We start from the raw sequence: 13,532 nt of genomic DNA on the forward strand, positions 1-13,532 counted from the left end.
TTATATAGTCCCTTGCACTGATGGTGCCTGTGTTCTACTGTGAGCCAGAGGGTCTCACACCAAATCATCAGCTCATTAGACACTGTTCTGGGCCAAGCTTGCCTTTGGGTGGGAAAGGGTGTTAAATAAGCAGCTCCAACATGATCTCCTGGGGTTTCGCACCATGATCAGCTGCAGGCAGGGTACAGCTTGCTCCTTATAGACTCACCAGCCTCCAGACTTGGATCTGCTCAAAATGTGCTGTTCCTGACACAGCTAGATGTCCTAGGATTTACACCTCCTCTTCATGGTCTCCAAATGCAATGAATACAGCCAACAGTTGCCAGAGGCCTTTGCAGGCAGAACACTTTGAGATTCTGGTGTCCCACTGCAACAGCCCCAGTATCACCTTCCAGCCCAGAGTGTAAGTACTACCCAGTCTTCCCCTGGGTTGTAATAAAGCAGATTAAGAAAAGGTTTGAGCATTTCAACTGATGGCTGAGTTCTTTTTACTTAAAATGGAATAATTTTGTAGAGTATGCTTTGAGCACAGAATGTTTGCAAAATAGAAAAATCAAATAGTTGGACTTTGCAAGATAAAAAAAAAAGTTGTAGTTAGCACAGACTCTGAGAGCACATTGTGTTTTAATCAAGCTTCCTTGAGGAAAAGGAATTTTATTGAGTCTTCTTCAGATTTTAATGCTACAGTTAATTTTAACGATAACAGTATAGTAAAGTTGTTGAGGGGGCTCTCCTTACACCAGCAGAATTTATCAGCACACACAAAAACTCTCAGCTGAACCTCTCAGTTACATAGTTTATTTCTTTTCCCATCAGCTATGCCTCACCAGCTGGTTTCTTAGTCCATGATTCCACAGGAAAATTGCAGAGAACACACAAGACCCCTCAGGGAGGGGATACACCACTCTTTGTGTTTCAGTGTGGTGGATGCTCCACACCTGAACCCTGCAGAGCAACAGGGCAGAACAGGCAGCGAAGGGAGAGCGGCTGCTGCCTGCTCCGGAGCAGGCACAGCAGGACCTGCCTGCACAGCCGTGTCATCTCAGAGGAGCACTCAGGCTTTCACAAGGGCACTTAATTTCAGAGTTGACATACAACTCTAACTAGCTGGGCATGGATTCATCCAGCCTAAGTGCTGTCTGGGGCTCTGTGCCTGGCACTTCCCCTTGGCTGACTCAGCTGGCAGCGAGCAGCAGGCTCTGTATCTGCATCCCTGCGCTGTGGGAGAGTTAAGGGATGGTGGATAATATCGGGATTTTTTCCTGGAACTGGTTCTTGATTTCTTCCAGTGATCTCATGCATGAGCTAGACTGAACCCAGAGTTCATCTGTGTGCCTAAACAGCACCTGAAAATCCCATTCCATAACTCACATTCTGAGTGATGGACTGAGCAGTCGCAGAGGCAGCACGTCCAGACCATTGCCATCTGATTACTTCCATCGCTGACCTCCTGGAAGCAGATTAAGCAGGGGGTTGGCAGGGGCGTGGCTTTGGCCACCTGTTTGTTGTCTAAACCCCAATAAAATCTTGGCTTTGCCTGGGTGGTTCACTGTGTTGCTTCCAGCAATGAAAAGGCTTTGGGAACCATTAGTGAGTGAGTTACAGGCCAGAGACTCATTTTTGTGTTCTGAGAAGGAGATGAACACCGAGGAGAGGAAATAAAACAGATTGTAGATTATTTTAGGTGGTTTTTTTCAGTGAGAGGTGGTGAAATATTTTGGAAACTGGTCTTATAGTCTTTCTTGGGAAACACAGACGCTGTTTTAGAAGAGTAGTGTAATTTGAGGCGTTGTTCAGCTGCTTGATTGTATTTATAGGAGATTTCCTATTGATCAGTGCAATGCAGAAGGAAGAGTATGAGGCTCTCAGGAGAGGGAGGGGAATGTGTTGCCATGTTCCTTTCCCATGTATGAAGCTTTTAATGCACTTAGGCTATAAAAAGCTTCTTTGTTGACTAATGTCATGGGTCTCGCTGAAAGCATTTCCCCCATCCCACCCAGAAGAGTTTCTCAGGATCCTTCGCAGTCCTTCTGCTCTCTCGAGGGCTCAGAAGAGCGGTGGTGTGTGGGCTCCCACCTGTCACCTCGGCTCATCTGCCAAGGCAGGAGTACAAAGGAGGAGGCTGGCCAGGTGTCTGAGAGGGTGGCTGAGCACTGAGGAACCAACAGCACACGGCAGAAGTGTGTAATAAGCCGGTGTTTGCTATTAGGATTTGATTCAGGTAATTAACTTTGGGATATGGGATTCTGGTGACTGCACCGCAGCTGTGTTAATTGGCAGGTGGGCTTGTTGTGGGAGCTTATATTTCATCACAGTTGCACTAGAATCACCTGTGTTGGAACCAACTGAACTTGAGGGCGGTCACACAGATAGTCCTGTATATGACCCATGCAAGACAGTCCATTTTGAAGGTGGAGGATTTTTAGTGTAGAAATTTGTTCAGAGGAGGTCTAGTGACAAGCAGTCACACACAGCTCAGCTGTGGCAGGGAAAGGAATGTTATTTTAAGACTGGATACCAATTCCTTGATACTTTCCTTTCCTAGGAAGTCTGTCAATTAGATTTAGAAATCCAGAGTGTATTGTTTATCATTGCATTGAAGTGCCTGACATCAGCTGAGCTCCTTCTGTCTCCTAGTTCTCTTCATTTTCATTCATTTTTTCACCACATTTTGGAGTGAAATACCCGTTGAGGATTATTTCAACTCCTCTGGAAACTCACTTACGGTCTCAGCAGAGTCTGCAACCTCAAGATGGATCAGCATATGATCTGCAGGGTCAGATGAAGCAGCGTGTTCATTTGAACTGCAGAGACATCTGAACAGGGGCCGGAGACACTGTGTGCTGCTCCCGTTTCCGTTCCCAGTGTGCTGCAGAACATTAGACAAGGTACTGGGGAGCCTTGTCTGTGGGGATGTTTCTCTGAGTCTCTGGTTAATCCTTGTGAATTTATGCTTATAAAAAGAGTGAAGAAGGAAGTAGATGGTTTGGAACCCTTAAATATGGGTCACTACAAGCAGGTAAGGTACTGTGTTAGAATGGCTGATAGAAGTGGAGAGATGGAGCTTGAAAACAGAGCTTGATAAGATCATTATCTGCTTTATACAAGGAGTCTGCATTAACGGAAACTGATAATTTCCTGTCCTAAACAGGACTAGCCATAGTTGGAATTCCAGCTTTTTGTGTTAATGGGGATGAATGTGCCTCAGGACTTGAGATTGGTAAGGCCAGTAGAGAAAGTTCGTAGCAGCAACACTCAGGGTTGGGCAACATCTTGGCTTACCTGTGGGCACCTGGGGCCACCACAGGCAGAAACATTTGGGCCTACCACTAAGAGGGTTAAGATATCAATTCGGGCAGCTGCTAGGACAAGGATCTTGTTGCTGGAGTCTCCTTCCCCTTGGGTGCACGCTTGACTAGGTGAGTGGTCATCAGAAGCCCGCTGACTATGCAGCCTGCTTCTATCCAGGTCTTCTGAGTTTTCTTCAATATTTTCTTTTAATGGGGTGTGCGTCACAACTCCTTGTGCCATCACTGCAATATCCCCTGTATGATTTGTGGAGGAAAAATTATGTAATTCTATTTCTGGGAATAAGTGCTGACTTTAGCAATGGGTTCATATAGGCCAGAAGAAAGGAAGATGGGAAGAATCAGCAAGGAAGCCACTGACTGGCAAGGCCATCAACAAAGCATTTCTGTAGAAGAAATGCAAGACATATATGGCTAAATATTTGTTCTCAGTGTACTCTGTGCCCTGAAGAACATGTGTTTTTCTAACTCTTTTTTTCCAGAGCACTAATAACCAGACCATCTGTTTGCCTCTCTAAATCAGAGCAAAGCCCATGAAAACTCACCTTGAAAACCAATAAGAAATTATCAGCTCTTTGTTTTAGCATTTAATAACTGTAATTAACAAACCTAATGACATGTTTGATTATTGCATCTCATGTCTGTGAGTCCAGGGGGAGACAGGAGATGGGACATATTGATTAAAGCAATTGAAACTCTTTACTTCCTTCTACTTTTTGTTTTCTCTTAAAACAATGTGCTGAGTAGCTCTTTGAAGACTGTTCATATACAATTGATGTTGAGATCATGGCTGACTTGGGGCAAGATTAGCCTCCTCGAGTGGATTACTGACAAGCACAGACAGTTTCAAGCACTATGAAGTTCTAACATAGTGGGCCAAGTCAGAAAACCTCATTTCTACTGGTTCTTCAAGTGAACTTGCTGTGGGATCTCGGCTGAATTTCTTCCCCTCTCTCTGTACTTCACTATTCCCCTCAGTAAAAAGATAATAATAAAGAAAAGGATCAATATAAGCTCCCTATACAGCTGATGCCAAAAGATTTTCTTCTTTATTAGTGCCTGTTGCTACCTGTCCAGAGACTCTGTTAGGGCAGATGGGTGTCCTAATATAGATATGTTTGGTGTCTGAAGTTTGCCTAGAAAAGCTGACATTTTTGGTTATAAAGTGCAACAAGAAAGGTACATATTATCAGTATTTAGAGGAGTAAACCACAGTTACTGAAATCTGTAACTGTAAGCCTTATGGTGAATTAAACATACCATGGTTTGTTCTGGAAGAAATCTGATGTTTCTTCATACAGGCTCTTGATAAAATCATAAATTATGCAGGCATTCATAAAAAATAGGGCTTTCTCAATAATTGGGATTGGCTTGAGTTGAACTGAATAATTTGGAAGCAACTGAAGGATTCTAATATGTATGATGCACTTGTAATAATAATTTCACCCTACTGCTCAAAGCATAGAGCAGTACTTTTATCACAAATGAGAAACATTTGTTTCTAAACCTCATTTATCTTGAGATTTGCCCCATGTCTCATTGTTTTTCTGTGCTGTAAGACTAGAATGAATCAACCCAGGCACTTATTTATCCTTCCATCATCCAGAAACCTCCAACTGGGTCATCATGTAACCTTCCTTCTCCAATGAGAATTAACCCATTTTCCCCAGTCTGTCCTGGTAACTTCTGACCCTGTGCCTGAGCCTTATTTATCCTGCTCCCGTGAGGACAGTTTTCATCCTGAAGCAAAGACATGACGGGAGTGTTCTGGATCCTGTTTCCTTTTCTGTAGCTGAAATCCTTGTGTTACCATTAGTAAAATGGTCAAGAGTTTTCTCACTTTTTCAGCTTACCAGAACTTAGATAATTTTTAAAAATTATTTATTTATTCTGCAGAGCTCACTTTGGTGGAACTGTAGGTGTCAAAAGGGTTCCAGAAACATGATTTTTGGTTTACTAGGTGAAGGTGAATGGGCAGCATCAAAGTGATTAGGGCTGATTGGGAAGCTCATGGCCCTTTACAAGTGTTTCATATCCTGGGGGAGGATTATAACTGTGGGGTTGGATGTCTCCTCATCTCATCTCTTAGTGCTTTTTCAAGTTGTACAAATATTTAAATAATTGGGAATGAAGAAACAGAGGGAGCCTGACAGTGTAGAGGGTAGCATGATCTTCTGGGATGCAGTTCAAGTTAAGGTCTCTGCTTCAGTGAGTATCTGGAAGCTTTTGAAAGCCTTAGTTACATCTTGATATGATGGGAAATTTTTCAAAACCTTGAAAAGCTTCCTGTGTTGAAAAAATATTTCCCTCCAGCTTTAGTTCCTGTACTGGTTTGCCATTCTATAGGCTGGCTTGCTTTTCTGTTGGACACATCGTGCGTGATATAATGGCTTTGGCACTGGTGTGGTGTGTGAAATAATCTCAACAAAGGGAAAATGTACTTAAAATGGGAAGCTTTTTCATAAAAAGGTCTGAAAATTTAAATGAGCTTATTTCTTTGTAAATTGAATCCTTTTTACATTACACCCTCATTTTCATGCTGTGTGGCAGAGACATGGATCAGCCAAGGTGACACTGGATTCCAATGGACCTTTCTCACCTTCACGGTGTGAAGCCAAAGGCAAACAACAGGCACAGAGATTTGGGGTGAGATTAGGCAGGACAGTTTTTTTCTCCATGTGTACCCCTGTCTACATGTGGGATCAAAATAAGGATGACATCTCTTGCTTTCCTCTCCATTTTTATCTCTGGACAAATCAGATGTGACCTGGTTCCAATGGAGAGTTTCACAGTGTAGTAGCCTTTCAGGTACATTGCATCCATTGGAAACCGTGGGAATGTGGACTGATGAACTGTAACACGGGGTACCAGTGGCATCTCTATCAGTATAGATGAAGTTTGTGTAACAGATTTTGTCTGGTACAGGCAGCAGCACTGTAAAAGACTCCTTAGACAGGTCTTAGCAATTAAAAAAAAAAAAATCTGTATTTTAAGAAAATGTTTAAATACTAACAAGACTGTTCCAGTAGCACAGACTTCAGATGCCCTGAGTTCTGCATGGGGCAGTGCAACATGGATCAATGCTGGAGATGTGCATGTCCTTGTGTAGCCTTTTCTTCTTGTTGGCCAAGTAAATTAGCTCAGAGAAGCACGTGATTTTCCTTTCTCAGGAGTGATATTTCTGGTAAAGGGATTACACTTTTAGTGCAAATTCATCTGCATTTTTACAGCTTGTTTGTGAAGTCATTGCAGTTCCACGGTAGCTTTTTGAGCTGTAGTTTTGCTGTGGCTTTTTCCTAGATAACAGTGCAAACAGGTATGTAGAAACACACAATTCCTGGAAAAATTCCTGAGATAATATGTGAAGAAAGAACTAAACATTGAATAAGGCATTAGACTTCAGTTTCAAGCTTCTTAAACTTTAGTCACAGGAGAGAATAAAATAAGGTGCAGTAGAATAGATTGTATTCATGCCTGTACTTGTGACTATATAGTTCAGAGTAGAGTCATTCCTTTATGGCTAAGCCTTTAGACAATTGCTGTAAAAGACTGAGTGCCAAACACTGGCAGTTTAAAGGGAGTGGATTTTAAGACAGGAAACCTACAGAAAAAAAAACAAACTAAAAGATTATTCTGATTGCCAACAACTTTCTAAATAGAAAGCATAAGAGGCATGAACTTGTACTCAAAATTTTGATTTTAATGAATTATCTGATAGATTAGAATGTTGTACTGCATAAACTTTACTGGGATACATCCCTTCAACCTGGCAGGACGTTGTAAACTATCTTGGAATGAACTGTGCAACACACTGAGCAACAGTGAAAAATGCTTTCACTTTCCTGATGTTGACCAGTCTAAAACTATCCCCACAGTAGGATTTCATTAGCTTTGCCTGCTTGGATTGGCAGATATATTAGATTTGATGGGATTAGGTGAAAGAAGAAATGCTAGTAGCAATTTTCCTAGTGTGGGCTTTTTTTTTTTAATATATATCTTCCCCTTTGGAGCTCCAGCAAATGCAAGCCTGTCTTCCTCAATTAGGCAAGCCTAAAAGCTACAAAGAGTGCATGGACTCTTGAATGTGCTGTAATTTATGTTTATCAATTCAGTGCACATAGTTTTTTTGACATGTGCTTCCTGCCTGATTTTCTAACAATCCTTTATTTTCCACAGGTGGCCGTGATAAACGAGGTGGTCCTGTCTTGACCTTCCCAGCCCGCAGCAATCATGACAGAATAAGGCAGGAAGACCTTCGGAAACTTGTGACTTATTTGGCCAGCGTGCCAAGGTAAAGCTAGAAAGAAAACACTTCAAAGCTTAGGGTGGATGGGTGGGTGGGGAACTTGTTCTTGGCAGTTGCTGCTTTCCAAGTATGAACATTTAGTACCTTGAGTTCTTGGGGTGGAGGGACAAAAGTGTTCCCTTCCTCCTCCTGTGTACACCCCGGTGGTTTTTATCGCACACGTGGCAATGCAGGAGCTCCACAGCGGAGGCAGTGTGAGCAAACCCAGGCTCCTGGCTCGTCACAGCAGCGAGAAGCATCTCTCATTCCCTGTGTTTCTGTGCAACTGTTTTAGAGGATTGCAAAGGAGGAGAGTGCTCAGAGGCCTGCAGTTAAATATAGCAAGCTGGAGAGAACCTGCTGTCTTGTCGTTGCTTTCTAATACCTTGTGGGAGGTTCAGGAGAGCTGGGGAAGGGGACTGTAGTTGCTTGGGAGGAGAATGCGCCTGTACAAGGAGGTAGATTTTCCTGCTCCCGCACTTCCCGGAGATTTCTCCAGACTGGGGAGGAAACACAGGTGGACTTAAGGGGAAGTTTTCAAAGAAAGCCATTTCAAATTGTTCTGAATGTAAACCAGCACCTTTCTCCACATTGGTCCCTGTGGCTCTCCTCCAACAAGTAGGTCCCCATCCTTTTCCCAGGGATGCTGGTGGAAAGGTGCGTTGCCAGAGCATGTTTATCTTTGCAGGCTTTGGGAGACCATTTATAGGGCTCAGTGCACAGGCAAGTATTTCTGATCCAGCCTCAGGGGTTATGAGGCTATGAATGCCCTCATCCAGCTTCCTTTTCCTGATTTTAAGCTTGCCAAATATCCTTGCCCAGTAACTACTGCATTGACTATTGAGATGAATGTTAGCCCCAGGCAGGTAAGGGGCTGAGAAGGGACACTCAGGGTTGCCATAACACACCCTGTGCCACCCAGGAGCAACTTCTCTTTTAAAGCCACTGTTAAGCAGTGCTCGTGTTTTTGCAATGAGTGTGAAGTTAGGACATGAAAGGCAAAGGAATTGGCTGCATCTGGAAGTCAGGAGGTAAGGGTCTCAGGTCACACATGCAATGTGCAGAGAACAAAGGTCGTGTTTGGTATGGAAGAGGGGTAAGGGTTCTCTGGAGACTCATCACTCGGCTGCAGAGTGAGTGGCAAAAGCAGCTGCGTGTGCCAGATCTGACAGTGCTTGTTCCCTGGATGTCATAAGTCCTCTGGTGATTAACTTTTTGCTGTGTTGAACTTTCGGTCATCAAGGTTTTGTTAGTAGTTGAATCTCTGAATCTGTTTGCTTTTCTCCCCACCACTCCCCTTTTGTCCTCTAGCCAGCTCTATTTTTGACCATATTGTGAGAGAGAGTACAGACATGCTGTGGGGCTGGGAGAGCAGTAGGTCACTCCCTAGGAGTGCATGTCCCGGGGCTTGACAATCCCCCTCCAGCTGCTGCAGTAATGAAAGTGCTCCCTTACATCTTATCATTTCTTTGCATAGTTGCAAGTATGAAGATATGACATTGCTTGAGGTTGCAAGCAATTGTAGAGCAAAAATGACCTTCTGACATGTCAACCTTTTTTATTAATTGCTTTTCCCTCATGGAGGTGGCAGCAATAGCAAGATACATCCCTTCTGCTCCCCACTCACACAACTAAATTGATTAACTCAGTCTTTGATGCTGCTTTTGGTTGCCTTGCTCTGGATTAGTGCAGCAGTGATTTTTCTCTGCTGATGCAGACAGTAGGGTCAGAGGTGCATGCTGAAGGAGCCAATACAAGACCTAGCTGCCCGTCTTTCTAGAAACATTAAAAAAGCTTTACCCCCACCGGTCCCCACTGCAAAGCCTTATCCTACCCTGATGTGTGAAGCCTTTGGAGGATCAGAGAACATTTCTTCCTCTGTGATACAACCACCCATTCAGAAAACGTGCCAGCAGTGAGGGACATGTGAAACAGTTCTACAAGCTTCCAAAGGATCCTTGCAGATTGGACCTCTGGAGACATTAGCTAGAGTACTGTCTCCTTCTTGGGATATTGCACATTGAGGGGTGTGGAGCAGAAAGTAGCAAGAGTGATCAGTGGGTCTTGGAAGAGTAGCCTGTCAGGGAAGGATTGAAAGGGTAGAGTTTGTTCAGCGTAGAGAGTGAGTAGGGTCTGTGGAAGCACACTGTGACACTGCAGAAGGAAAGGATTCACAGGGCTAAGACAAACAAAAGTGTTACACTGAAGCAAGTGAAGCTTAGGCTTGCTATAAGGAAGAGATTTCTAGTAGATTCATAAGTTATCTAACTTCTTCTTAAATCCTTCCATTACTCTGTAGACAAACCTTTGGCATGGGTATAAATGTTACAAAGAGGGTATGATAGATCATAAGGTGATGTCTCTTGGTTCCTTCTAGTCCTATTTTGTCTGGTGCCACAGATGTGAACTTGCTGCTCTAGGAGGGAAATGTGACCACAAACTTCATGAGTCTGGCATGTGGGATTATGTAACCTGTGTGGTGTAAGGAAACCCTGAAAACTCATTTTCCCGAGACATTTTGTTCAACAAGGGCAATCAGCAGAGCTTTCAAACTTATTTACTTTTTGGAAACAAATATATGGACAGAGCAGTTGCAATTCCTATGACTGGCTCTTAGTTCATGTTTATTCCAAGATGAGTGCTATAGTGACTAACTGCATCAAACATCTACCAAAATGAATAATTTCATTAACGGACCCTCTGAAGAGGATGTCAGGAGAAACTGCTCTGATGTTGAGTTTTCTGTGCTAGCTGAAAAACTGGAAATTCTTTTTTAGTAAAAAGAGACTGTAATTCATCATATTGACACAAGGATAATAATTCTTTCTTTATTCCTGGTGCATTGGTTTCTGAGTGAGACAGATTGCTATCCAGGTTGATACAATCTGTCACTTAACCCTTGGTTTATATCTTAATGGAGGGGGCAGAGGTGGCACAACGCTGGGAGCTTTGAGCAGGTATGAGATTGGTGATGAAATGTGATGATAGATTAGGGTAAGTGAAACCAGGGTCTTGCGAGCACTTTTGAAAGTTTCTGATTCAGCTTTCTGCAGTTCCTTTTTCAAAACCAGAATAATAATGTGGGTTTTCTGAAAGCGGCTGTGTGTGCTTGAGTTAGAGCAGAATAGTGAGGGCTTTCATGCAGCTGGGAGTCGTGGTCAGGCAGGTGCCTGCAGGCAGCAGGGTTCCCTGTGTTGTTTAGAATTACTGCGTGGGGGTGAAGATCTAGGAACACAGTTTTTTCCTTTCCCAAAATGGTAACCTTTCAGTCCATAGTGCCTGGGGTGACTTAGGGCTCCTGGAAGGTTCAAAAGCCTGCTCCTGCAGTCTTGGGTGCCAGGAGAAGGGGGTGAGTGGGTATGTGATGGTGTGAACTAATGCAGTCCTGGTTCGGTGCCCTACGTTGGCTCTTTCAGGCAAATCACGAGGTCCTTTTCTCCAAACAGTTCCACTGTAATTAGTTACTAAGGAACTAAGACTCTATTCATTAGATGTAAAGGTAATTGCCACGGATGCCAGGTTTCTACCACTCTGCCATTTTCTGCTTGGTTTACATTTGCACTGATGCTTTCTGGGTAGGCAAAGCTCTATTTCTTGTGAATCAGGATAGCTCCTATTTATATGCAAATTTAAATGGATGCGATGTTTAGAAATTTGGAGGGCGTGACTGAATGTAGGATAACATGGTGTTTATGATCAGGAAGATGAGGGGGAATCTTCTGGCCTTGCTGATCTTATATTTTAACACCAGTGCAGTGCCATCTATTCCAGTAGACTGAGCTTTGATTTATATGTGTGGAAATGAAACTAGCACCAGGCCAATCTCCTCTGCGAGCCCTTTGGAATTAAGAATTAAGTTATGCGTAGGCTATAGGAGGATAAAAAGCAGACAGAATATTATTAGCCTGAGTTATCTCTTCTCACAGAGAAGCAATACAATGAAGGAAATGTTCTCTGTCAGCTACAGTGAATCTTCCGGCTGAACACATCCATCTGTTCTGGAGCCAAGATAAGCAATCTTCTGTGCTCTCTGCAGAGGGGGAAACCCGAGATGCCTTGGAGGCCTGTGTTTTTAAAGACATCTACTTTTTATTTGTCCTCTGTTCAAAAACCTGCTCAAATATTTCCCTGTTCTGGGGGACATCCAGGGCTCATAACAGCAACAAAGTGTTTCCAAGAGCCAGCCCTGTGTGTTTGAACAGTTCCTCAGAGCTGCCCGAGTTTGATGGAAGGTGCTAGGTTCAGTAAAACAACTGAAGTGCCTCTAATAATTAGTTCAGTGACTGGGGCTTTGTAAAATTAGAAGAACAATACAGGGGATGGTAAAATGTAGCAATACTCACCCGCTCCTGGATTTATTTTAAGCTCTTCTCTGGTGACCTGTGGTACTGTATATATTAGCTCCTCTGGCCAGGAGTAGTGTGAAACTCATTTTGTTGATTGATAGGAATTAAACCCTAGAGCTCTGCTTTCTGTTATGTGATCCTAGCACAAAAGGAGCTTTTGAGGACTTTTTTTTTCCAGAGGCTATTGTAGATCTACAAAAATAACCATCTATTTAAAAAATAACACCAGGGAATTCATACTAATTTTAGTAACTAAATATCTGGTGCCATCGATAATTATTCCACTGTGCACTTGTATCAAAATACCACAGTAAAAAAATGAAGTGAAACTGATGAGCCTAATGGAGGTTTAGTATTTTCTTCAGATATAATTTGATTTAACAGATAATTGTAAGGTATTTTGGAGCAAGAGACTCATTAGGAATATCTAACTGACATGAGTGCTGGGGATTTTAAGAGCCTTCTGCCCCCAACAGCTAGTTAAAATCCAGCCTCTACTGTGTGTGGTACTGGTAAGTGACATTATTATCACCATCCGTTAGGGATTGGGAGACTTCTGTTAAAATAATGGTGGTCTTGGCTTGTCCTGTTAAAGGGCTTCTGACCACACTGCTCTGTTTTGCTTCCTGTGTCACCTTACTGAGACCCTCAGGACCAAGTTACATGTTCACTGCTTGTTGGAGATCAGATCTTCAGAAGACGATCTCTGATTTCCTTCCGGATGTGGTAACTACCTGTTGAGGCATTATATTCCTAGATGAGTGAACAGTGGCTATAATCGATGTTGACATTCTGCGGTGTTTACAGCTGCAAACTTGGCAACTTTTTACCAGAAACTGCTAGAAAATGTGGACTTCCTAGAGGTGCAGAGGCAGTGATAAGAGCTGTCAGAGCCTAGCGAGCAAGAGTTATGAGAAAAGATTGAAGGTGTTGGGGATGCTTATGTTAGAGAGGGAAAGTAAAAGTGATGTGTTACAATCCACTGTGCAAGACTGAGCTAAAGTAAACATTTTGGCCTCAGTCTACATTGCAAATGGGACAAAAATAAAGGCATTAAAATCAATAGATTGAAGAACTGAAACAGGTTTCTTAGCATGCCCATCTTAGAGGCCCTGTTAGAAGGCATATCAGGAGGGATCCAGATCTTGTCACTCCTGTCTTGCAAAAGAAGGCTGAAAACAGTCTTTCCAGCTCTTGTGACACTGTTTTGTATAAAGATGTGGGGTTTTTTTAAACAGGTGCATAATTTTGATTTCCTATGTTTATTTTTAATCCTTGGAATTATTTTTTTTCATCCACCCAAACCTTAGGTAAGTGGTAGGGAGCTTCAGTATTGGTTTCCAAATTACTTCCTGCTTTCATTGCCTGTTGCTGGTTTTTTGGGATAGTGTAAGGTCTGATCTTGCACAGCTCTGGACCTAAAGCAGATGTCCTCTTTTTCTCTGCCCTATGTGGGAACTGGGAGTACCCTGAGTGGTTCCAGCTTGGTTAGCTGCTGAGCCCTGCTCTGCCTTCCAGCTCGATAACAGTGCAAGTGTTTTCAGTCTGGTTTTGTGATGAGCAACATAAATAACATGATACAGACATTTGCAG

General features: G+C 43.0%; 1 protein-coding gene across 2 annotated transcripts in view; it reads left to right on the forward strand.

Annotated features, from left to right (window-relative positions):
- The window catches only part of KALRN (kalirin RhoGEF kinase), a 504,478-nt gene that overhangs the window by 164,364 nt on the left and 326,582 nt on the right, over positions 1-13,532 (forward strand). For both annotated transcript variants that reach the window (XM_027637175.1, XM_027637176.1), the window contains exon 4: positions 7,485-7,599. In XM_027637175.1, the coding sequence (XP_027492976.1) occupies positions 7,485-7,599 (115 nt within the window). The remainder of the gene's footprint in view (positions 1-7,484; positions 7,600-13,532) is intronic.

This window comes from Corapipo altera, unplaced genomic scaffold, assembly GCF_003945725.1.
Source record: "Corapipo altera isolate COAL_440 unplaced genomic scaffold, ASM394572v1 45, whole genome shotgun sequence".
Classification (NCBI taxonomy): Eukaryota; Metazoa; Chordata; class Aves; order Passeriformes; family Pipridae; genus Corapipo; species Corapipo altera.